The 24,242-nt window shown below is 40.1% G+C and overlaps 1 protein-coding gene across 1 annotated transcript in view; it reads right to left on the reverse strand.

Moving 5' to 3' along the window:
* Nucleotides 1–1,211: 1,211 nt before the first annotated feature.
* Nucleotides 1,212–24,242, reverse strand: part of LOC134350119 (polyribonucleotide nucleotidyltransferase 1, mitochondrial) — a 69,725-nt gene continuing 46,694 nt past the window's right edge. The window contains exons 16-28 of the mRNA XM_063055065.1: nt 23,816–23,882; nt 23,633–23,722; nt 21,329–21,382; nt 18,368–18,477; nt 18,194–18,265; nt 9,475–9,538; nt 9,277–9,360; nt 8,117–8,200; nt 7,547–7,653; nt 7,394–7,449; nt 3,964–4,042; nt 3,737–3,784; nt 1,212–1,591 (exon numbers count right to left, since the gene is read on the reverse strand). Coding sequence (XP_062911135.1) covers nt 1,436–1,591; nt 3,737–3,784; nt 3,964–4,042; nt 7,394–7,449; nt 7,547–7,653; nt 8,117–8,200; nt 9,277–9,360; nt 9,475–9,538; nt 18,194–18,265; nt 18,368–18,477; nt 21,329–21,382; nt 23,633–23,722; nt 23,816–23,882 — 1,071 coding nt within the window. The 3' untranslated portion in view covers nt 1,212–1,435. The remainder of the gene's footprint in view (nt 1,592–3,736; nt 3,785–3,963; nt 4,043–7,393; nt 7,450–7,546; nt 7,654–8,116; nt 8,201–9,276; nt 9,361–9,474; nt 9,539–18,193; nt 18,266–18,367; nt 18,478–21,328; nt 21,383–23,632; nt 23,723–23,815; nt 23,883–24,242) is intronic.

Here is a 24,242-nt window from a genome sequence, read left to right on the forward strand (position 1 = left end):
ATCAGCACTGTGTGGACCTTCACCAAATGTCTTCTGAAAATCCATATAGACTGCATCCACTCTATTCCTCCCCTTCATCAAAATAAATTCATAAGGTTTGTTACGCTCTGTTTTCTTTTAGCAAAACTACGCTGGGTTTCTTTTATTAACAGCAACTTCTCTAAGTTTCCCTTATTTTAATCACAATTGAGGTCAATGTCCTTGCATTCTTTTGTTAAGTTTCCAGGCATTTCTTTCAAGGATCACAAAAAATAGTGTTAACTTCTTTTACTTCTCACATTCTACTGCCACCCATCACATTACAACCCAGATTGCACCTAAACATAACCAGCCTTTCTAGTACCTCCTTTTTATGTTACCTCATCCACTCTATCCCACTCTAGAGAGATTCTGTGCACATCCAGGCACTGTGGCAAATCTGTTGCTTCCAACCCTCCCAAAAACCTTCCACATGGATCGGGATACAAAATGTGATTGAATATATTTTACTTGCCTGGAAAAATTACATTCTGCTCTTGCACTCTCAAGAAGCTAAATACCAACTGGAAAAACAGCCCATCTTAAATGTTCAATTACATCATCACTGGTGCAGCAGTGTACACCATCCACAAATTGCACGGCAACATTTCCCTATCACTTCGTAGACGCATGCAACCTCCGCTGTCTTGAGAGCCAAGGGCACACAGAAATACAAACACTTCCAAGTCACCTCCTGTTGAACAACGTTTCATTACTAACAGTACGCTATCTGTGAAATTATTACAAATTACTCAATGATATCGAATATTTCTGCATTTTGTCTGTCATTGCTTCTCCTATCTTTTAGTATAAAACTGTTCCACATGTGAAAAAATTGGGGTCGTACCAAACCATTTTTGGGTGTATCCAAAGATTCCTTATATCTGACTCCTAACACGCATTCTCACCCTGAAATGCAATTATTTCATCCCCTGCAACTTTGATTGACTTAAAGGCATTACGAAATGGAAACTAAAAGAGAGCTATGGAAGAAAAACAAATAGGCATGCTAGTCTAGCTAGGACAAGCATGCCTATTAAGATTTTGGCCAGCATTTTAGAACTACCTAGCAAAATATCCAGTTGGTAGCATAAACAGTAGCAAATTTAAATGGAATATAAATTAACATGCTCTTGTTTCATCTTAAGTTTTTTGGTACTTTAGCAGCAAACAAAGCAGCTCAATCTTTCCCATATCAGTATTTTATTACACAAAAAGAGGACACAAAAAAGGACACTTACAATATTTCAAGAACAATATCATTTAAGGAAATATGTAAATAAATGTAGCACTAATATATATATAATATATATTTTACAAAAAATATTTTTAGCATTTTGATATTTTAAAATGCCTGATTAGACCGAAGAATTGTTTGTTAGCCAATTAAAGTTTTTATGATGAGCTTTGAAAATGGTTATGAGGAAGCACTAGATGATGTAGAATCTCTTGCCCCCATTACAATGCTACTTCTGTCACTCAGGTTTTTAACTACTGTCGTAGCTGGAGATTGTAGAACTTTGCGGGAAAGTCTCATCCTTCCATCTGTTGGGTCACGGCCAAAATACTTCACCTGTTTTGAAGAGGAAATATTTCATTCCATTAACTTTTCCACTCACTTCATGTATTAATTTTAATCTAGATTTTATACTTCTGAACATTCATGACTTAAAGACACATAATAATTCAATTTCACAGATTTAATTGAAACTCTATTGTTATCTTGCTCCTTATATAAAGTGTTGCGCCCTGGCTATTTTTAAGTCAGCATTAACAATCTGAGCAGATTGCTATTTCTTCCCTCCAAACAGACATCAATTTTCTTGAGATATTGTAATTTTTAAAATTTCCTTTGATTCAAACATAACTTACTTGGGCTTTTCTTAAAAAAAACTGTGATGGACCACCCAGCAAACTGTTGTAGGGTGCTGTTCCAATCATCTGATCCCTTATCCAATAAGATGTTGAGAATTATTAAAGTATTGAGTTCTGTCAAGAATATGTCAGTCAGGCTTACTGCAGTACCCGGGAGCTAGTTTGACAAACAGCCATTTGCTGTGCCTCTTACTTCTTTTTAAAAAAATGAGACCTTACAACACTATGATGCAAGAACAATTCTGTTGTTAAGACCATTAATCTTTCTGGCTCTAAATGCAAAGATAGTGAAAGGTTCAGACACGAGGAATTCTGCAGATGCTGGAAATTCAAGCAACACACACAAAAAATGCTGGTGAATACAGCAGGCCAGGCAGCATCTATAGGAAGAGGTACAGTTGATGTTTCGGGCTGGGACCTGTGAATGCAGCAAGCCAGGCAGCATCTATAGGAAGAGGTACAGTCGACGTTTCGGGCCGTGACCCAAGGGTTCCAGCCCGAAACATCAACTGTACCTCTTCCTATAGATGCTGCCTGGTCTGCTGCGTTCACCAGCATTTTTTGATAGTGAAAGGCTACTAGTAATATATTCTAAACCTGAGTGCACAAGGTTTGGAAATATTTTCCTATTTGCTATTTTGAATCCAGAGCTAGCTTTTAATACAAAACTATCCCACATAAAAAGCTACTTTTTTTATAACAAGTCATACCCATCTAATTTTGGAACATGGTTGCAATACAGTGGATTCCAGTTAATTAGGACACTTCAGGACCAGTACATTTTGGCTCAGTTAAATGGCTGCCTAAATTAGCTGAAGTTTCATAGAAATAGTTAAAAAGGTAGAAGACTGATAAACCACCATTTAACTGAGTAACGGATTATATATTTAAATGAAAGCAGAACAAATTAGAATACTACCAATACTACTACAGTACTATAAAACTGTGTATATGTTCCTATTAGTTATCACTGGAGGAATTCATCTAGTCTATGCTGCCCTATTCTTTTGATCAACTGTAAGTGAACAAAGTCAGTGCAGACACCTAGTATAGATAATGGACTGCCTTCATACAATGGTATTGACAATTGCGTCCTCTAAATTATTTTCATTGTAACATTGAAGGTGATTGTCAAAACCTTCAAATTCTTAGTAGTTTCTAACCTGTTGAAGTAGTGAAATCATTTTATTTTCACTCCCAGCCATTTCCAGCAACTCCACGTCTGAATGTTTAAAACCATAGTGAACAAAACGGTTCTGAATTGTCTTACTGCTAGTTCCTCAGTGAATTTTGAACACAAGCACATGCAGTTGATGTTGTTTAAAAGCTGTCCGCTCTAAGCAAGGTGTAGCGTCTGAAGGCCACACAAGTGCATGTGCCTAACACTAATTAGAAACCATTTGGCAACAGAATCCTGCACTAATTAAGCGGCAGAATGTCTCAAATAAACAACGGGAATCCTGGCTATTTTCTTGATTAGTTTTTGTCCCTAAGAGTTGTCTCAAATAAGCTGTCCTAATTAACCAGAATCCACTGTATTTGTTTTTTATCTGTCGCCCTTCTGAAAAATATTGCATTAGTAGCAATGTGATCCCAATGAAAGTTTGGAGATTGATTAATGAAATTCAATGTTTTCTGCTTTCCCACTTCTCACAACTCTCCCAACATCCATTTTGATCCTGAGATCTAATTATTCCACCCTTTCCAACATCGTCTGATTTCAGTATTTGACATAATTCCTCATTTTTAATACATGGAGAAAAGACACAACAAATTATCCATCACTTATTTCAAATAGAGCTAAGGTTTAATGAAAGGCTTCTAACAAACAAAATAAAAATACCTGAATCTGTTGTCCAACTTCCATGCCAATTGCACTGGGATGTTTTATCTAGAAAAAGACATTTTCGCTTAGTAAAATTGAGAGGCTCTTATAATACAAAACATCTTTCGACACCTTATAACAAGTTCATAAACTTTAAGAACTGTGATATATTTAATGAGGCAATGTGCATGTTCTACTTTACAAAATTTTATTACAATTATTGTATTTAGTTACAATTTACTTACCTTTCTGAGGTCAAGCTGTGAATTATGCAATAAAACTGGAGTCATATTGGGATATAGCTTCACCATTACTCCAATATCCCTGTACAAATAAAAATTGGATCAATTGTAACCTGCTACATCAAGCATTACTTGCTGTCTAGTACTCAGGTGAAAATAATTTGAGCAGATTCAAAGCAGAATTTGGTGAGTACAGATCAGGACTAACTTAAAGCAATTTGACAATGAATTGGCAATCTCATTAATGCCTCCCTTTGTAACTGAATCCTGGACTACTTAACAGAAAGGCTAGTCAGTCTGCATGGGCAGCAACGTCTCTTGTCCCATTACACTGAGCACTGGCTCTCCCCAGGGCTGTGTCCTCAGCCCGCTGCTACTGTTCACGCTGCTGACGCATGACTATGTCACAGGATTCAGCTCGAATGATATCATTGAGTTTGCAAATGACACAACAGAGGTTGGCCTCATCAACCTGGATGATGAGTCAGAGTAGAGTGGAGCGGCTATTGGACTGGTGGAGAACAAAAACCCAAGTCTGAACGCGGAGAAGACCAAGGAGATGAATGTGGACTTATAGGAAGGTGCAGATGAACCATCCCCCTCTGTGCAGACATGGTTCCTCCGTAGAGATTTGAGTGCACTAAATTCCTGGGAGCTTCACATCACGGACAACCTCACTTCAACATCACCTTCTTAAATAAGGCAACACAGAAGTGCTTCCACTTCCTGAGGAGATTGAGGCAAATGAGGTCCCACTCCCCATCTTAACTGAATTTTATAGGAGCACCATACCAGGGTCCTGATGAAGGGTCTCGGCCCGAAACGTCAACTGTATCGCTTCCTATAGATGCTGCCTGGCCTGCTGTGTTCCACCAGCACTTTTTGTGTGTGTTGCTTGAATTTCTAGCATCTGCAGAATTCCTGTTGTTCGCAATCACGTGAGGGTTGTTTAGAGTTGTAGAGGTAATGAGAGAGTCATTAGTCTTATCTTTGCATGAATGGAGGTGTAAATTGTGGAGATGCGATGCTCGGACGGCATTGTAAATAGCTGATAGGTGGTGTCATACCCCAACCCCTCTGTTCAGGGACGGGTTTTCTGTCCTCCCTGTCCAAAATGTAGACACTGTTATCAAAAGAGTGTCCCTTATCCTTTATGTGTAGATATACAGCCGAATCTTGACCTGAGGTGTTAGCCCTCCTACGTGGGGTCATCCGCTTGTGAGCATGTGATTACCATACCGTTAAACAACTCACAGAGTTTATAAACCAGAAAACTACCCACCATGGATCAGAACTGAAGAAGCCTCTCAGATGAGTGGCAAAACGTCTTCCAGACAACGCAGTAAGTCCAGTTGCCTTGATTTACTACTGCTTGATGTACTATGACCTGGTTGACCCAGAACCTTCATAGACAATTCACTTGTATATTTAATTCTTACTTTTATGGCCCCAGTGAGTAAAGGAAATGTATCTCGTGCTGTGAAGCGAAAACATCGCACACTATCCCTTAAAGGTTGAACTCTTGAAAAAACTGGACAGTGGTGTATCGGTGAAAAGCTTGTGCGACTGTTACAACATTGGCTCTTCCACAGAGAACGATATAAAGAAACAGAAAGAAATTGATAGTGGCTCAAAGAAACAGATGTGCGTAAGAAAAACAATGAAAGACAGAAGAAGTTCGGAACTAGATAAAGTGCTCATAACGTAGTTTAATCTTCGTGTAAGTGAAGGTGTTGAACTATCTGGAGATATGGTGAAGGAACAAGCAAAAGTGTTTCATGAAGAACTAGGACTAGATTATGAGTTTGACTTACAGTGAAGGCTGGCTTCATCGGTTTAAGCAGCGTCATGGCTTACAGTTTTGTGCAGTGTGTGGTGAAAAACGCTCAGCAGACAAGGAAGCAGCAGCAGAGTTTGTTGACAGGTTCGCCAAGTTAGTCTCCAATGAAAAATTAAGCCCCGAGCAGGTGTTAAATGCTGATGAGACTGCTTTGTATTGGAGATGTATACCAAGAAGAACACTAACAACAGCAGATGCAGAATCGCCAACGGGGTATAAGGCATCAAGAGATTGTGTGACTTTGTTAGGCCGCTCTAATGCTGCAGGAACCCACAGATGTAAGTTACTGGTCATTGGCAAAAGTTTACGTCCCAGGGCCTTCAAAGGTATGACGCAACTTCCTGTAGCAGAGAGACTTTCTATTGACAGGCTAATTAAGTTGACAGGTGAATTGCTGTAAGGATTAGAGCAGTGGTCCCCAACTTCCGGGCCGCGAAGTATTCAGCGGTAGCTGGAACGCACCCAGCACATCTTTAAGAAAAAAGCCAAAATAAACAAGCTAATCAATTAGGTGCCGCCCGGTACGTAAATGTTGGCCCAGATCAGAGGCGAGGCAATCGACAATTGCCTCTGATCTGGGCCGACATTTACGTGCTGGGCGGCACCTAATTAATTAGCTTGTTTATTTCGGCTCTTTTCTTAAAGGTCTGCTGGGTGCGTTCTGGCTCCCACTGCACCCCTGCATGCTTCGCGGCCCGGTATCAGTCCGCAGCCCGGAGGTTGGGGACCACTGGATTAGAGCAACGATGTTTTATAATTGAGCAAGAAATAATGAGTGTTTATATGCTGCAGGATAAGCTAATCAGAGAGAGATCAAAATATATGAAACAGCTTACCTTGGAAGATATGTTCAAAAAAATTGCTAGAAAAAGTGCAACAGGGGAGCTAACACTTCAAAATCCAGTGCCATCAACTTCTGCTCACCCAGATAAGCTGCCACCAACATCAACAGTTTTTGAAGAAACTGTTATGCCAGTTTCAGCACCAGTTCCTGATGCTTCACTCATTCTTCAAGATGAAGATGTTGATGATCCTGACAACCCCACACTTGCAGACATGTAATTTTGCCCGATGGTATATTAAACGTCTCACTTTAGAAGCGGAAGTGCTCAACTTTTCTGTAGAAGTTAATTCCTGTACATTTACCTGTACCCTTTATTTTATCTGTGCCTGTACAGTACATATTACTTTATTAAAATTTCATTTGCTACTCATTTAATATTTCTGTTTCATTATTATATAACTTGTACTGATTTACATGATATTTTAAAGGTATGATGAGGCTGTTAGCTATTGCTTAATGTGATCCTTCTGTAATTCGGCATTTTCACTAATCTGGCACTCCTCAGGTCCCAACAGTGCCGGATTAGTGAAAGTCAATCTGTATATGTGTAAGTGTATTATTGTGCTTTGCTCCCTGGTTTGGATTTATGGAATGAATCATTCACGTAAAACTTTTATCATTGGTATTACAAATTATATAATTTAGGCTTTCTGTTAGTATAATTTGAAACAGAATACAAAGTGTGTGTTCAGCAGGTTATAACCTCTACTTGTGTAGGCTAACACACAATTTCTGCAATATAGATTTACCGTATTTCAGTTATGGTGGCAGTGTAAACTGCTCCAAACTCGAGATTCTGTTCTTGCTGTGAAATAAGAAAAGACACCATTTGTTTCAATGCAGAACAGTATACAAACGAACAGTTCAAAGTGTCTAATGTACAAAGTGATATTTATACTTACATCATCTTTGCAGAGTTCACTTATGAATTCACTAGCTTCATGCATAGCATTGGGAGTTGGTGCAAAAACTGAAAAAGTTTCTTCATCAATCTGAGATATTGTAACTCCTTGGGGAAAAAAAAATGGCAGAAATTTGCTGGTAATGTAATGTCACTCAGGTATTTAGAAAATTACAAATTATTCACATTGGTTAACAACGTATTGCTAAGTAACAGACTGCAACTGTACCAATTATGATTATTAGTCCATATAGTATTTTTCTTTCATAGAAAGAGATCATTGTCAGTTTCATTAAAAAAAAATGACCAATGAACCAACAATTTTTGATCCTTTGTTCAGCCAACTGGAAATGATGCTGGTGACAAAAGCAAATTCCATAGGGATCTATCTTTTAGCTCCTTTTCCTCAATACTATGGTTTACTTCAAACACTTTCTCAAAAGCAATAGCCTACCAGTATTTTCTCGCATTGATTTGATGTTCAACTACTCTTGGGCATATGTAATCATGTGCATATTGCTTTGAGACACAAGAAACAGAATCATTTCATTTTCAATAATGCTGTTCTTACCAGTTTCAGCCTGAAGTTTTCTAAGGTTGTAACCACCTGGACCAATAAATCTGGCCCTTTTTGACAATGGCACTTGTATAGTTTCTGAAAAATATAAATTAATAAATTCTGTTCAGGTTTGGTTTTTTTTCCATGATTTGGTGGCCCAAACAAAGGTGGCAAAAAAATCACCTGAGGGGAAATTTAAGGTTTGTGTGTTGAAAATAAAACAGAACCCTAGCAACAGTTAAATACATCAAATACTTAACTACATTTGCAAAGTCTGACACCAGTAAGAGATTTGGATTTTTTTAGTGTTTTTTTAAAAAAAGTTTTCTCGGTTTGCCAAGTTGTTCAATAATTTGGATCTGTTGCAGATAATTTAAAGTAGGTTGTATATTGTTACCGCCAATCAAATTTTATATCATTATTTATTTAGGGATACAGTGCTGAATAGACCCTTCTGGCCCAAACAGCCACACTGCACAGCAACCTACCTGTTTAACACATGATAATTTACAATGACCAATTAACCAGTATGCCTTCGGACTGTAGGAGGAAACCAGAGCACCCGAAGGAAACCCACGTGCAAACTGGAAGGACATGCAGTACAATTTTTCTTACGGAGGATGCCATAATTGAACTCTGAACTCCTGAGCTGTACAGCATTGCACTAACTGCTATGCTGCCACGGCGCAATTCTTTACATAAAACAAGAAAATAAGCCATAATAGTTGGAATAGGACTACAGCTTGCCAACACTGACAAGTTGCAATGATGTCAATCCAGTTTCAGGAATTCAAATGACAAGGAGCAATTATTTAGTTCTATGAGCTAATTTACACCTATGGTTTATGTAGATTGCATTTTACTTAAAAAAAATTAGTATATTTATTAGCATTTAATTTAATATATGTAGAAAAAATCTTGAATCTTACATTTGTAGCTGATGTCTTTGACTACATATGGATGGAACAGATTTATGAACACGGAGGCATTGCTCAAAGCATCACATGCTGAGGAATATTTAAAGTTGTATTTTTATTTTAATTGTAACAATTTATCAATTTGGAATACAAAGTAATATTATAAACCCAGGGCAAAATTATTTAATATTATGGGTCAACTAATTTTGTTTACATATAACCGTGATGTACAGAAAATGATAGTATAAATCATACCTAGCACAGGGCTGTTTTCTTTCCTCTTCTCCCTGGGTTTAGCAACCACTTTATTCATTATGTTCAAGATCTCTTTCTTGGCAACTTGTTATATTAAAAAGAAACAATATTGGAATAATGCAAATTACAATTCGAGGTATAATGCAATTAGAGTTAAAATTGAAGTTATAATGCAAGTAACAATGATTTTCAATTTACCTGAAGCCTGCTGAACAGCTTCCATCACAATTTTCAATGGTAATCCTGCTAGTTTAACGTCTGCCTATGGAGACAAAATAAATTTAAGTGGAACATTTAAGATGACATACAAAAATAGGTGAAGAATATTTCTTATCAGCACATATTACTCGACAGATGCTATTTCAATAGCTCTTCACTCAACCCTGGAACATCTGGACATCAGAATGCTCTTCATTGACAACAGCTATGTATTTAACACTATAATCCTCTCCAAAATAATCAACAGGTTCCAAAACCTAGCCCTCAATACTTTCTTGTGCAAATGGATCCTCGATTTCCTGACTTGCACACCCCACTTAGCTCGGATTGGCAACAACACCTCTTCCACAATCTCCATCAGCACAGGTGCACCACAAGGCTGTATGCTTAGCCCCCGCTCCATTCACTTTAGACTTATGACTGTGAGGCCAAATACAGTTCCAATGCCATATTTAAGTCTGCTGACTAAACCAGTGTTGGCTGAATCTAAGCTGGTGACAAAGCAGCATACAAGAGGTAGATTGGAAATGGAGCTGAATGGTGCAACCTCTCCGTCAATGTCAGCAATATCAAAGAGCTGATTATTGACTACAGGAGGAAAAACCAGAGGTTAAAGAGTCAGTGTTCATTTGGTGGAGAGGGTCAGCAACTTTATATTCCTTGCAGTTATCATTTTAGAGGATCCGCCCTGGCTCCAGCACGTAAGTGCCATTACAAAGACTGCCAAGACATCAACTCAACTTCCTTGGAAGCTTGCGAAAATCAGCATGTCATCTAAAGCTCTGATGAACGCCTATAGATGTGTGATAGAGAGTATACTGACTGGTTACATCACAGCCTGCTATGGAAACACCAATGCCCTTGAATGGAAAACCCTACAAAAAAAGTTGAGGATACAGCCCAGTTCATCACAGATAAGTCCTCCCCACCATAAATCCCCACATTTATAATAAGTGCTACTACAGAAAAGCAACATCTGTCAAGGACCCTCACCACCCAGGCCATGCTGCTGCCATCAGGAAGAAGGTACAGAAGCCTTAGGTCCCACACCACCAGGTTCAGGAAAAGTTATTATCCCCTCAACCATTATGGCTCTTGAACCAGAGGGTGTATCTTCACACATCCTAACACTGAACTGATTCCACAACCTATAGCCTCACTTCCAATTATTAATTTGTGCATTAGCTGTTTGTCCATCTTTGTTGTGTGCAGTGTTTCATTGATTCTATTGTGTTTCTTCATATTTACTGTGAATGCCTGCAAGAAGATAAATCTCAGGGCTGTATATGGTGATGTACTTTGATAATATTTACTTTGAACTTTTGTTTTTTTTTCTACTTGAAGAATGTTACTTATTCCTCTGAGTATAGTTTAATTATCTTCTTCTTCTTACAGAAACATCTGCATGATGCTAGGCATGATCAGTGATGTTACCTGGGGTCATCAGGTGTTTCAGGTCTTTCAACATCATACACCCTCGCCCAGGCGACCTGACCAGGGTTGATCAGACCCCGGCCTGTGCCCTAGCGGCAATACACCCTTGCCCAGGCGACCCGACCGGGTTTGATCAGACCCCGGCCTGTGCCCTAGCGGCAATACACCCTCGCCCAGGCCACCCGACCGGGGTTGATCAGACCCCGGCCTGTGCCCTAGCGGCAATACACCCTCGCCCAGGCAACCCGACTGGGTTTGATCAGACCCCGGCCTGTGCCCTAGCGGCAATACACCCTCGTCCAGGCGACCCGACCAGGGTTGATCAGACCCCGGCCTGTGCCCTAGTGGCAATACACCCTCGCCCAGGCCACCCGACCGGGGTTGATCAGACCCCGGCCTGTGCCCTAGCGGCAATACACCCTCGCCCAGGCGACCCGACCGGGGTTGATCAGACCCCGGCCTGTGCCCTAGCAGCAATACACCCTCGCCCAGGCGACCCGACCGGGGTTGATCAGACCCCGGCCTGTGCCCTAGCAGCAATACACCCTCGCCCAGGCGACCTAACCGGGGTTGATCAGACCCCGGCCTGTGCCCTAGCAGCAACCCATGGATCTGCCCTCTTTACCCAGAGCCATCTTGACGCTTTCTCTGCTGCATCTGTGTGGTAGAAATGGCTCTCCTTCTTCTCTCTCCCGTGACTCCAAGTGCAGTGTATACTTTGCAGAGCGACTGGCCTACAAAACCATGACACCCGACCTCCACGGGCCAACACTTCGCTCTCCAGCCTCTTCTTTGGCAGGTGTTCTTCAGATCTTCATACTTGGCTCTTTTCTGCTTGTAGGCCCCCTCCATGCGTTCTTCCCACAGCATAGTAAGCTCAAGCATAAGAATGTGCTTCGGTGAGTCGGACCACAACACAATGTTGGGCCGCAATGTAGTCTCTGTGATGTGGGGAGGAAACTGTAGCTGTTTTCCCAGATCTGCCACAGTTATGATCACTGTTGTCATTATCTACAATCTCCTCTCCACACCACCTTAGGCCACTGTTTCCAACACTAGATCTACGTCTTCATCAAATCTTTGCCACTCTGCTGTCTGGTAGGCTTTGGACGGTCTGAGATGTGATGTTGGGATGCATAGCTGGCACCACGCAGAGGCTCTGGGTACTGTGGGGTGCTTCCTGACCCTGCTCCTCCTCTGTCTCACCAGATAGGGAATCTGCGCATTGTGGTGCTCTCTGTTACTCTTTACACTTCAACCTTGGCGGTGGATTTTCAAGCCTCTTTGGTTCTTGCAAATTTTGCCACAGATACACTGTATGCTTGTTGTTGTTTGTCCATTGCAGTGGTTTGGTAGCCTTGTATCCATCCGGCTGGGAAGCTCTTCTGCACCCCGCCGCCCCCCCCCCCACCCGGGCTTCCCTGGGGGTATCTTTCCATTCTTTGATCCATAGCCTTCTTGGGTACTCCTTTACAGGAGCTGCAGTTAGGGCTGCTAACCCACCCCGTCCCAGTTTGCTGTCTCTCCAGGCTGTCAACCAGACTCTTCCTGGTAATCACCAAACCTTCTTGGTCGTCAACCAGACTCTTCCTTGTAGTCACTGATGTCCCAGGAGGTTGTTCTTACAGAAACATCTGTATGATACTAAGCTAGGGCACATCACCAGTGATGTTACCTGGGGTCATCAGGTGTTTCGGGTCTTTCAACATCTCCCAAAATGAATCTATACCTGGTGTAAAATCGAGGGGCTGGCTGAGATGTGCATTCAGTCCAAATCTTCTTCATGTCTGCAACAAGTACTCTTTAAAGTCCACTTTGACTTGAAGGCAGTTGACCTTCAAGTCACAGTGGACTTTCATATTTGCTAAGCGTGCGTAAATATTCCAGTTCAGATAACGCATAGAGTATAGGAAACTATTATTGTCAGTCAGTTCAGTTCCCCACATTAGATATCAGAAAGCTAACAACTTTCCGATGACCAGATAAGTCAATAAAATGATCACTATATTTCATTTCGACTCCATTCTGATCCATTTATAGTTAATATTGATTGGATTACAGAAGCTTTAAAGTGTTACAATTGAAGAGTAAATGTGTGTCACTGCAAATAAAAATGACAAGGGATTTCAACACAACAGATATTGGGACTCTTGCCTCAAAGCCAGATGTAAGACCATAAGATATAGGAGAAGGTTATTCGGCCCATTGAGTCTGTTCCGCCATTCGATCATAGGCTGATCCAATTCTTCCAGTCATTCCCACTCCCTTGCCTTCTTCCCATACCCTCTGATGCCCTGGCTAATCAAGAACCAATCTAACTCAGCCTTAAATGCATTCAATGACTTGGCCTCCACAGCTGCTCGTAGCAACAAGTTCCACAGATTTACCACCTTCTGAAAAAAGTAAGATCTCCACATCTCTGTTCTAAATGTGCATCCTTCAATCCTGAAGTCGTGCCCTCTTGTCCTAAACTTCCCCCTACCATAGAAAATAACTTTGCCACATCTTACCTGTTCAGGTCTTTTAACATTCAGAATGTTTCTATGAGATCTCCCCCTCATTCTCCTGAACTCTAGGGAATACAGCCCAAGTGCTGCCAGACATTCCTCGTACGGTAACCCTTTCTTTCCTGGAACCATTCTCATGAATCTTCTCTGAACCCTCTCCAATGTCAATATATCCTTTCATAAAATAAGGAGCCCAAAACTGCATACAATACTCCAAGTGTGGTCTCACGAGTACCTCATAGAGCCTCAACATCACATCCCTACTCTTATATTCTATATCTCTAGAAATGAATGCCAACACTGTACAAGGCCTTGGTGAGACCACACCTGGAGTATTGTGTGCAGTTTTGGTCCCCTAATCTGAGGAAAGACATTCTTGCCATAGAGGGAGTACAAAGAAGGTTCACCAGATTGATTCCTGGGATGGCAGGACTTTCATATGATGAAAGACTGGATCAGCTCAGCATATACTCGTTGGAATTTAGAAGATTGAGGGGGGATCTTATTGAAACGTATAAAATTCTAAAGGGATTGGACAGGCTAGATGCAGGAAGATTGTTCCCGATGTTGGGGAAGTCCAGAACGAGGGATCACAGTTTGAGAATAAAGGGGAAGCCTTTTAGGACCGAGATTAGGAAAAACTTCTTCACACAGAGAGTGGTGAATCCGTGGAATTCTCTGCCACAGGAAACAGTTGAGGCCAGTTCATTGGCTATATTTAAGAGGGAGTTAGATATGGCCCTTGTGGCTAAAGGGATCAGCGGGTATGGAGAGAAGGCAGGTACAGGGTTCTGAGTTGGCTGATCAGCCATGATCATACTGAATGGCGGTGCAGGCTTGAAGGGCTGAATGGCCTATTCTTGTACCTATTTTCTATGTTTCTATGTTTCTATTGCATTCGCCTTCTTCACTACCGACTCAACCTGGAGGTTAACCTTTAGGGTATCCTGCACAAGGACTCCCAAGTCCCTTTGTATCTCTGTATTTTGAATTCTCTCCCCATCTAAATAATAGTCTGCCCATTTATTTCTTTCACCAAAGTGCATGACCATACACTTTCCAACATTGCATTTCATTTGCCACTTCCTTGCCCAATCCCCATACACTATCTAAGTCTCTAGGCAGGCTCTCTGTTTCCTCAACATTAGCTGCACCTCCACCTATCTTTGTATCATCAGCAAGTTTAGCCACAAATCCATTAATCCCATAGTCCAAATCATTGATATGCATCGTAAAAAGCAGCAGTCCCAACATCGACCCCTGTGGAACTCCACTGGCAACCGGCAGCCAGCCAGAATAGGATCCCTTTACTCCCACTCTCTTCTTTCTGCTGATCAGCCAATGCTCCACACATGCCAATAACTTCACTGTAATTCCATGGGCTCCTATCTTGCTCGGCAGTCTCACATACAGCACCTTGTCAAAGGCTTTCTGAAAATCCAAGTGTAACATCCTGAGAAAGGTTTCACTGATAATGTAATGGTCTTTCTGTAGAAGCACTGCTAATGTGATGGTTTTTCTGTAGCAGCAGTGTTTGGGTTATGGCTAGAGATAACAGGGGCTTTGGAATGTGCATCGCCTAATGAAGGGAGTGTTTTTTCTTCTTGTGTGCCTGAGACTGAGGTGATCTATGCCTTTTGTTCAGCGAAAGATGGAGAGAAGATGCCAGAACAGAGAGGTCGTAGACACCAGAAAGGAGTGGACTTGGAGTGGGACCGGGAGTTGACAAAGCCCAGGGAAACCGATGGAGGACCAGCGGAATGGAAACTGTGAGCTCTAACTTGTGCACATTAGACTGTTTCATTAAAATGGGGCATTTTCTTTTTGTTTTACTTTACTAACCCTTTAGTCAAATTGAGAATTATAAAGCTAAATCGTTTAATTGTATATGGTGTACTGTCTGTTATTTTGCGGACTGATTTGTAACATGGTGACATATCACGCAGCATCCACACAAACAGGAGGTTTTGCACCTCAATCTCATACATTTGGTGGGGCCAGAGGTCGTCTTTCCCAGATTTAAGCAGTCGACAGGACTGGAGGGTTATACAAGTACACCACATCTACTGCATCTCCTTTGTTTACCCTGCTTATAATTTCCTCAAAAAATTGCAGTAGTTTAGTCAGGCTGGATTTTCCTTTCAGGAAACCATGCTGGCTTTGGCCTATCTTGTCATGTGCCTCCAGGTACACCATAATCTCATCTCTAACAATCGATTCCAACAACTTCCCAACCACTGATGTCAGACCAACAGGTCTATAAGAACAGGTTCTTTTTTGCTGCCTCCCACCATTCTTAAATAGCGGAGTAACATTCGCAATTTTCCAGTCACCCAATACAATGCCAGAATCTATCAATCCTCGAAAGGTCATTGTTAATGCCTCCGCAATCTCTCCTTCAGAAGCCGAGGATGCATTCCATCAGATCCAGGAGATTTATCCACCCTCAGACCATTAAGCTTCCTGAGCACCTTCTCAGTCGTAATTTTCACTGCACCTACTTCACTTCCCCAATATTCTTGAATGTTCGGTATACTGCAGGTGTCTTGCACTGTTAAGACTGATGCAAAATACGCATTCAGTTCCTCTGCCATCTCTGTGTCTCTCATTACAGTATCTCCAGCGTCATTTTCTATTGGTCCTATATCAACCTGCAACTCTCTTTTACCCTTTATATACTTAAAAAGCACTTAGTATCTTCTTTGATATTAGTCAGCAGCTTCCTTTCACAATTAACTTTTTCCTTCCTATGATCTTCTTAGTTCCCTTCTGCAACTTTTTAAAAGCTTCCCAATCCTCTACCTTCCCACTAACTTGGATTTTACTTTTGCTTTTACTTTGGCTCTGGCTTCACTCGTCAGCCATGATAGTGACCTTCTTCCATTCGAAAACTTCCTCTTATTTGGAATATATCTGTCTTGCACTTCCCTCGTTTTTCACAGAAACTCCAGCCATTGCTGCTCTGCTGTCTTTCCTGCAAATGTCCCTTTCCAGTCAACTTTGGCCAGTTCCCTTCTCATGCCATTGAAATTTCCTTTATTCCACTGAAATACCAACATGTTGGAATTTAGTTTCTCCTTCTCATTACTGCTCCCTAAGGGTTCCTTAACCTCAATCTCTTTTATCACCTGCGGATCATTGTAAGATGAGATATTAAGATGTAATTCACCTTTCTTCGGGTTGAAGTAAAACAAAATGTTCAGCACTATTTACTGCAAGGAAAATAGTTTTGGTAACAGCCAAAACTTATATCCCAAAAAGACATTAAAACTTATGATCAGGTCATTATTTAATTTTGTCTGTGGGAACTCAATTTGTGAGCAAATTGGCTACTGAGATCTCCTGCATTATAGAAGTAATTTCACTTTTGAACCATTGTGGCTATAAGCATTTTTGCAATGTGCTAGAATTAGTGCTATATAAATCGATGTTCTATCTTTTCTTACTAGTTGCAGTGTAATATGAAAATATGTTAGGTTATGCTTTTTATAAAGAAAATCAAATTTTGGTGAACATACAGTATGTTCAAATACCATAGCACAACTTTGAGGAAGGGATGTGGAAATATTAAAATTGAAGGCAACATCAAAATCCATCAGGTTTTTCTGCATTAATAATTGACAGCTATTAAGCTGCATGTTCTCTGTCCAACACAGAACAAGTGCTATGAGGTCTGCATATCACTGGGGCTTACTGCTGAGAGAATTAGATTGATCTTTACTTGGGAAATATATTAACTTTCTTGCAATAAGATATTAAATTGAAATCACTTAAAGAAACTGCTTTATTTCTAACCAAAATTAGAATAAACTTCAACCTGGAGTGCAGATATATTCTAACTCAAAATTAAGTTGATATCGTAATTGGCTTATTTGGTCATAAATAAGAACTTGAAACACAAGTTTGCAAAAAGTTTTGAGCACCTTAACTACAGAAGAAACTAATGCAATAGAAATTGCCAAGTGAAATTTTATAAAGATTATAATAAGAAACTATAGTTATGTGGAGTTATAAATTCTTGGGGTTATTCTAATCGAATAAAAGTTTGGAGATGTTAATAGATTTTCCCCCCTCAAGATTATGGAGGATGTTGATAGAGTAAATAGAAGGATAGTGATAGGGTAATCAACTTAATGTAGATTTTCTATAACATAGTTTTAAGGGAATAATGAATATTAGAAACAATTAGGGCTATGGATGGAGCTGTGGAATCAACTCTTAAATAATGGTACAAACATTATAGTTTGAAATGCATTTTTATTTTCTATTATAATATCATGAAATTTTACTTTTGAAAGTACATTAATAGTGTTTGGGATCTTGACTAGTATTCACCTTCGAGTTCAGCAAATGGATACCTTTATGATATCTACATGTTATATTTGTTCTTGTCTTAACTTCTAATCAATATAGCTTTCAAATTGCCTTAAATAATTATCAAGAAATTAAGCATCTCTTGTGTTGAGTAACTAAGGAATGATAACATTGGATAAAATGTATAGAAGTAAAATCAGAAAATGTTATGAATACCTTGTAGGAGAGCATCTTTGGACACAGAAATTAAGCTAAACATGCCAGGTCAACGATCTTTCAACAGAACTTTACTGATAAATGTAATAGATATCACAAGCCTATTATGAGATTTACCAGAAGATTTCTATTAAAGGATGGGTACAAATACAAAATTGCATTCCATCCACAATGAGTTAATAAGTATATTGTTCACGGGACAATTATAGAACAAATTTGACATTTACCTGTAAAGCTGTAATGCCTTTGCTTGTACCAGCCATCTTAAAATCCATGTCACCATAGTAATCTTCAATACCCTGCAAAAGTATTATGTTAAATCATCTAAAATGACCTTGCATAGAAGGCAATATAAAGAATAAATACACATGTAATACTTCAATAATTCTTTGAAGACCAACCAAAATATCAGTCAAGAGACGGTAATCTTCAATGCTGGCAGGGTTCTCTGGATTTGTCTTTGTGATGAGGCCAACAGCTACACCAGCCACAGGAGCTGATACTGGAACACCTGGATGAAAAAAATAAAACAGAACTAGACTGTAAACTCTTCCTTGGTGCCACAGTACCTGCTTAGAACCATTAACTATTGGTAATATCCAATAGCATTTACTAAAGATGACTTTTTCATAAAAGTGATTGTGGTAGTGGAACTTCAGTTTCAGAATCAGGTTTAATGTCACTGGCACATGTCGTGAAATTTGTTGTTTTGCAGCAGCAATATGTTACGATGCATAATAAAAAACTGCAAGTTATAAGAAATATAAAAGAGTAAATTAAGTAAATAGTGCAAAAAGAGAAAAAAAAAGAAAAAGTAGTGAGGTAGTGTACATGGATTCATTGCCAATTCAGAAATCTGATGGCAGAGGGGAAGCAGTGGTTCCTAAAATGTAAAGTATGTGTCCTTAAGCTCCTTGATGGCATGTCCTGGGTGATAGATGCCACCTTTTTAAGGCATCACCTTTTGAAGATGTCGTCAGTGCCCATGATGGAGCTGGCTGAGTTTACAACTTTCTGCAGCTTTTTATGATCCTGTGCAGTGGCCCCTCCATACCACATGGTAATGCAACCATTAAGAAGCTCTCCACGATACATCTGTAGAAATCTGCGAGTCTTTGGTGACATACCAAGTCTCCTCAAACTCCAAATGAAATACAGCTGCTGTTGTGCCATGACTGTAATTACATTGACAGGTTGGGCTCAGGATAGGTCTTTAGAGATGTTGATGCCCAGAAACTCAAAACTACTCACCTTTTTCACTGCTGTACCCTCGATGAGGACGTGTGTGTGAGAGTGTGAGAGTGAGAGAGAGAGAGAGAGAGAGAGAGAAAGACAGACAGACATCGACTACCCTTTCTTAAAGTCCACAATGAATTCCTCGGTCTTGCTGACTGAGTGCAAGGTTGTTGTTGTGATACCACTCAATCAGCTGATCTATCTCACTCCCATATGCCTCCTTGTCACAACAATAGTTGTCTCATTGGCAAATTTCTAGACAGCATTTGAGCTGTACCTTGCCATACAGTTGTTGATGTAAAGAGAGTAGAGCAGTGGGCTAAACGCACGTTTGAGGTGAGCCCATGTTGACTGGTTGACTATCAGCGAGGAGGAGATGTTATTTCCTATCTGCACTGACTGTGACCTCCCAACAAGGAAGTAATTGCAGTGGGAGGGACAAAAGACCAGGTTTTAGAGCTTGTTGATTATATCTGAGGGGTGATGGTGTTGAACGCTGAGCTGTAATCAATAAACAACAGCCTGAAATAGGTATTGCTATTGTTCAGGTGATCCAAGGCTGGGTGGAGAGCCAGTGAGAATGCATCCATTGTAGACCTGTTGCAGGAATAGGCAAATTGCAGTGGGTTCAGGTCCTTGCTTGGGTAGGAGTTGTTACTGGCCATGCTTCCGGCAACCTCTCAAAGCACTTCATCACAGCAGATGTGAGTGCAACTGGGTGATAGTCATTGAGGCAACTCATTCTGACCTTCTTGGGCACCGGTGGGATTGTCGCCCTTGTGAAGCAGGTGGGAACCTCTGACTGCAGCAGTAAGAGATTGAAAGATGTCCTTGAACACTCCCGCTTAGGTTTTCAGTGTTCTACCAGGTCCACAATCAGGGTCTGACACATTGCTATGGATCACCCTCTGATGTCAGTCTCTGAGACAAAGATTACAGGGTCACCACATGCTGACCGCACTCACACAGGTGAAGTTTTATTTTCCCTTTCAAAGTGTGCATAAAAGGCATTGAGCTCATCTGGGAATGAAGCATCACAGCCAAACACAATGCTTGGTTTCACCTTGTAAGAAGCAATGGCCTGCAAACCCTGATAGAGCTGACATGCATCCAATTCCATCTAACTACAACCAGAATTATTTTCTCATTCTGAAAATACTGTAGCCTTCCATCAATTGCATCTGGACCTCTTGTATAGCTCTGGATCACTGGTCTTGAATGCCACAGATCTAGCCTTCAGCAGACTACAAATCTCTTGGCTCATCCACAACTTGTTGGTTTGGGTATGTCCAGTATGCTCTCAAAGGCACACGTTCATCCACACACATCTTGATGAAGTAATTCATATTCAAAGATGAATTCCTGAATATTGTCCAGCCCAGATTCAACTATTCTTCTGCCTCTCTTGATCATACACACCTTCTTGGTCCTCGCCATTGGTGCTGCGATCTTTAGTCTCTACCTGTATGTCAGGAGTACAAATACAGTTAGATGATCGGTCTTTTCAAAGTGTGGGTGAAGGATCGCATGGCAAGCATTCTTAATGGTGGTATAACAGTGATCAAGAGTGTTGGCTCCTCTGATTCCGCAGGTGATACGTTGGTGGTAGTTGCTCAGAGACCTCTTCAAGCTGGCCTGATTGAAATCCCCCGCAATGATAGGGAAGGCATCAGAGACCTCAGGGCAAAATTGCAATACCAGAAGGACATCAGGGAATGTTGTAATCTGTGCTTCACGGAAACATGGTTCACCCCAACCATTTCGAACTCAGCACTGCAACTCAAGGGCTTCACCATTTACCATAAAGACAAGTCAGTTGAGTCTTTTAAAGTAGAAGAGGTGGAGGATGCTTCATGATTAACTCATCACAGTGCACAGACATGGTGGTTCTGTCCCAATCCTGCTCACCTGACCTGGAACATCTAGTGGTCAAATGTCATCCACTTTATCTGCTGAGGGAGTTTTTTTGCCATCATTCTGGTAGCATTTCACCCTTGGCCAACATTAAGCAGGCACCGGAGGTGCTGACCAATGTGATCAGCAGTCACAAATTTCTAAGACTATAAAAGCAACACAATAAAGAAATTGTCCAACATGAAATGAATTTGAAACTATTCAGACTTTACCTGCATCCATCAAGGCCATGCTTCCTCCACATACCGATGCCATGGATGATGAACCTATAATTAAATGTAAATACAAAAAGCATTAATGGGAATGGACAAATGGACCTCAAATATCACAAACTCAATACCCTTTAAGATCTGTTAAAATCACTTTGTAAATTTATTTGATCACAGATCACTTCATGGACTCAACAGTCTCGGATCTAGAAAGAAATTCCATAACTACTTTTTGAATATATTTGTCATGATTGACTCAACAAATTAACTCAATTTCAATATAATGTTTGTAGCTAAAGTTAAGGAATTGGGGGAAATGAGAAATGTGCCTAACATTTCAGAATCGAAATTCTTGCTATCAGTTTTAGTCCATTCTCACCCAATGTGAAGGCTCACTGAGAGAAAAATTATTAGATGTATCAACAAGAGGATAATGGCTAAAGGTAATGGCAAACACTGTTACTTACAAGGTAATGGTACAGGCATCTCAGGCATAGAAAAAAGAAGAGACAATCTGGAGCAAAAAATAAACTGCTGATGGAACTCAGTGGGTCATGCAACATCAGCAAAGGCAGAAGGATGCTTGATATTTTGGATGGAGACGTTGCATCTTGGCAATTCTTAGTTATGTTTAGCCAAGTTATTGGTTGATTTATAGTTATGTTAAAAAGTCATTTGGTCGTAAAGCTGAACATGGAAATAAATTGAATGGAATGAAGTTGTTCTATTTACACAAAAGTTACAATCAAAATTAGTACTGAATAATAGTGGAGAGGATTTAAATACTATCAGCAACAGCAAATTGTTCATTTTAGACAAACTAATGGGGCTAAAGTATCTCAAGTTCCGGACAGGACTGTTTGCCATGATGCTTCTGAATGGTGGAGCAGACTCATGAGTCTGCATAGCCTATCCCTGTTCCTACTACTGAAGGACAACACCGAGTTTTGACTTATCTTTTCCTATCTAACTACCTTTTTAATGACATAATAATGACATGACAATCAAATATATTTGGTAGAAGCTCAAATTGTTTGAAAATCTAGAATGTTAAGATGTTTCTCAGATCCTACCCTTAAGCAAATTTTTTAACCCAACATAGCATTGAATTCACTTAATTTACAGTAACATCTCAGTCCATACAACTTGATGATCTGATTTATGTTGATTGTGCTATTTATTTAAATCTCAGATACCTTATTTGTCTCGCCCTGTTGTCATCAGCACCTTTAGAAATTTAAAAAACTCGTATGCTCATACATAACATCTCACATCCTGTACTTATTTACAACTTTCAATATTTTCATCGAAAATTTTAGATGGATTATTGCCTTTCATTTAAATTTCTTTTAGGGGTAGAAGGGTGGGTTAGCAAGTTTGCAGACGACACAAAGGTTGGCGGTGTTGTAGATAGTGTAGAGGATTGTCGAAGATTGCAGAGATATTGATAGGACACAGAAGTGGGCTGAGAAGTGGCAGATGGAGTTCAACCTGGAGAAGTGTGAGGTGGTACACTTTGGAAGGACAAACTCCAAGGCAGAGTACAAAGTAAATAGCAGGATACTTGGTAGTGTGGAGGAGCAGAGGGATCTCGGGGTACATGTCCACAGATCCCTGAAAGTTGCCTCACAGGTGGATAGGGTAGTTAAGAAAGCTTATGGGGTGTTAGCTTTCATAAGTCGAGGGATAGAGTTTAAGAGTCGTGATGTAATGATGTAGCTCTATAAAACTCTGGTTAGGCCACACTTGGAGTACTGTGTCCAGTTCTGGTCACCTCACTATAGGAGGGATGTGCAAGCATTGGAAAGGGTACAGAGGAGATTTACCAGGATGCTGCCTGGTTTAGAAAGTATGCATTATGATCAGAGATTAAGCGAACTAGCGCTTTACTCTTTGGAGAGAAGGAGGATGGGAGGAGACATGATAGAGGTATACAAGATAACAAGAGGAATAGATAGAGTGGATAGCCAGCGCCTCTTCCTCAGAGCACCACTGCTTAATACAAGAGGACAAGGCTTTAAGGTAAGAGGTGAGAAGTTCAAAGGGGATATAAGAGGAAGGTTTTTTCACTCAGAGAGTGGTTGGTGCATGGAATGTACTGCCTGAGTCAGTGGTGAAGACAGATACACTTGTGAAGTTTAAGAAACTATTAGACAGGTATACAGAGGAATTTAAGGTGGGGGGTTATATGGGAGGCAGGGTTTGAGGGTCGGCACAACATTGTGGGCCGAAGGGCCTGTAATGTGCTGTACTATTCTATGTTCTATATTCTTAATGCATCTGTTGTCAATCTTTTTAATTGCTTACCATTGGATTCTAGTACTTCTGATGTTACTCTTATTGTAAATGGAAACTCCTTAGGAATCACAGGCTTCAATGCTTTTTCAGCAAGAGCACCTAAATTCAAAACAAGTTTAATAAGATCATAGTTGTAATTAGTGTTTCTGCAAACTAACATGAGAATTGTGCCATGTGGGTCATCCTCCTTACCGTGGCCTAGCTCTCTCCTATTTTGACCAATTAATTTTCCTATTTCATTAGTTGCATAAGGTGGAAACTAAAAAAGATCAAATATGATGTCATTAGAGATATGACCAGAATAGAATAAAGGAAATGAAACAAATATTAACTATTAACTTCAAGAAATATTTATCACTTTAGAATTCTATATTCTTTTTAATTGTTGCACATAATTTAAAAATTGAAGGTAAATAACAATTTAAAATCTGCCCAATTTGCAACTACAAAGCAACAGCAAATTAAATAATATTCTCTACTTAACATGCTTATGCTTTTAGAATGCTGGCAATCTAAACACAAAATGCTAGAAAACTGAAATAAAAGCTGCTGGAACTCAACAGGCCAGGTATTATTACAAGAGTCAATAATCACTTTCCACAGATGTTACCTAACTTAG

Source organism: Mobula hypostoma, chromosome 8 (assembly GCF_963921235.1).
Source record: "Mobula hypostoma chromosome 8, sMobHyp1.1, whole genome shotgun sequence".
Classification (NCBI taxonomy): domain Eukaryota; kingdom Metazoa; phylum Chordata; class Chondrichthyes; order Myliobatiformes; family Myliobatidae; genus Mobula; species Mobula hypostoma.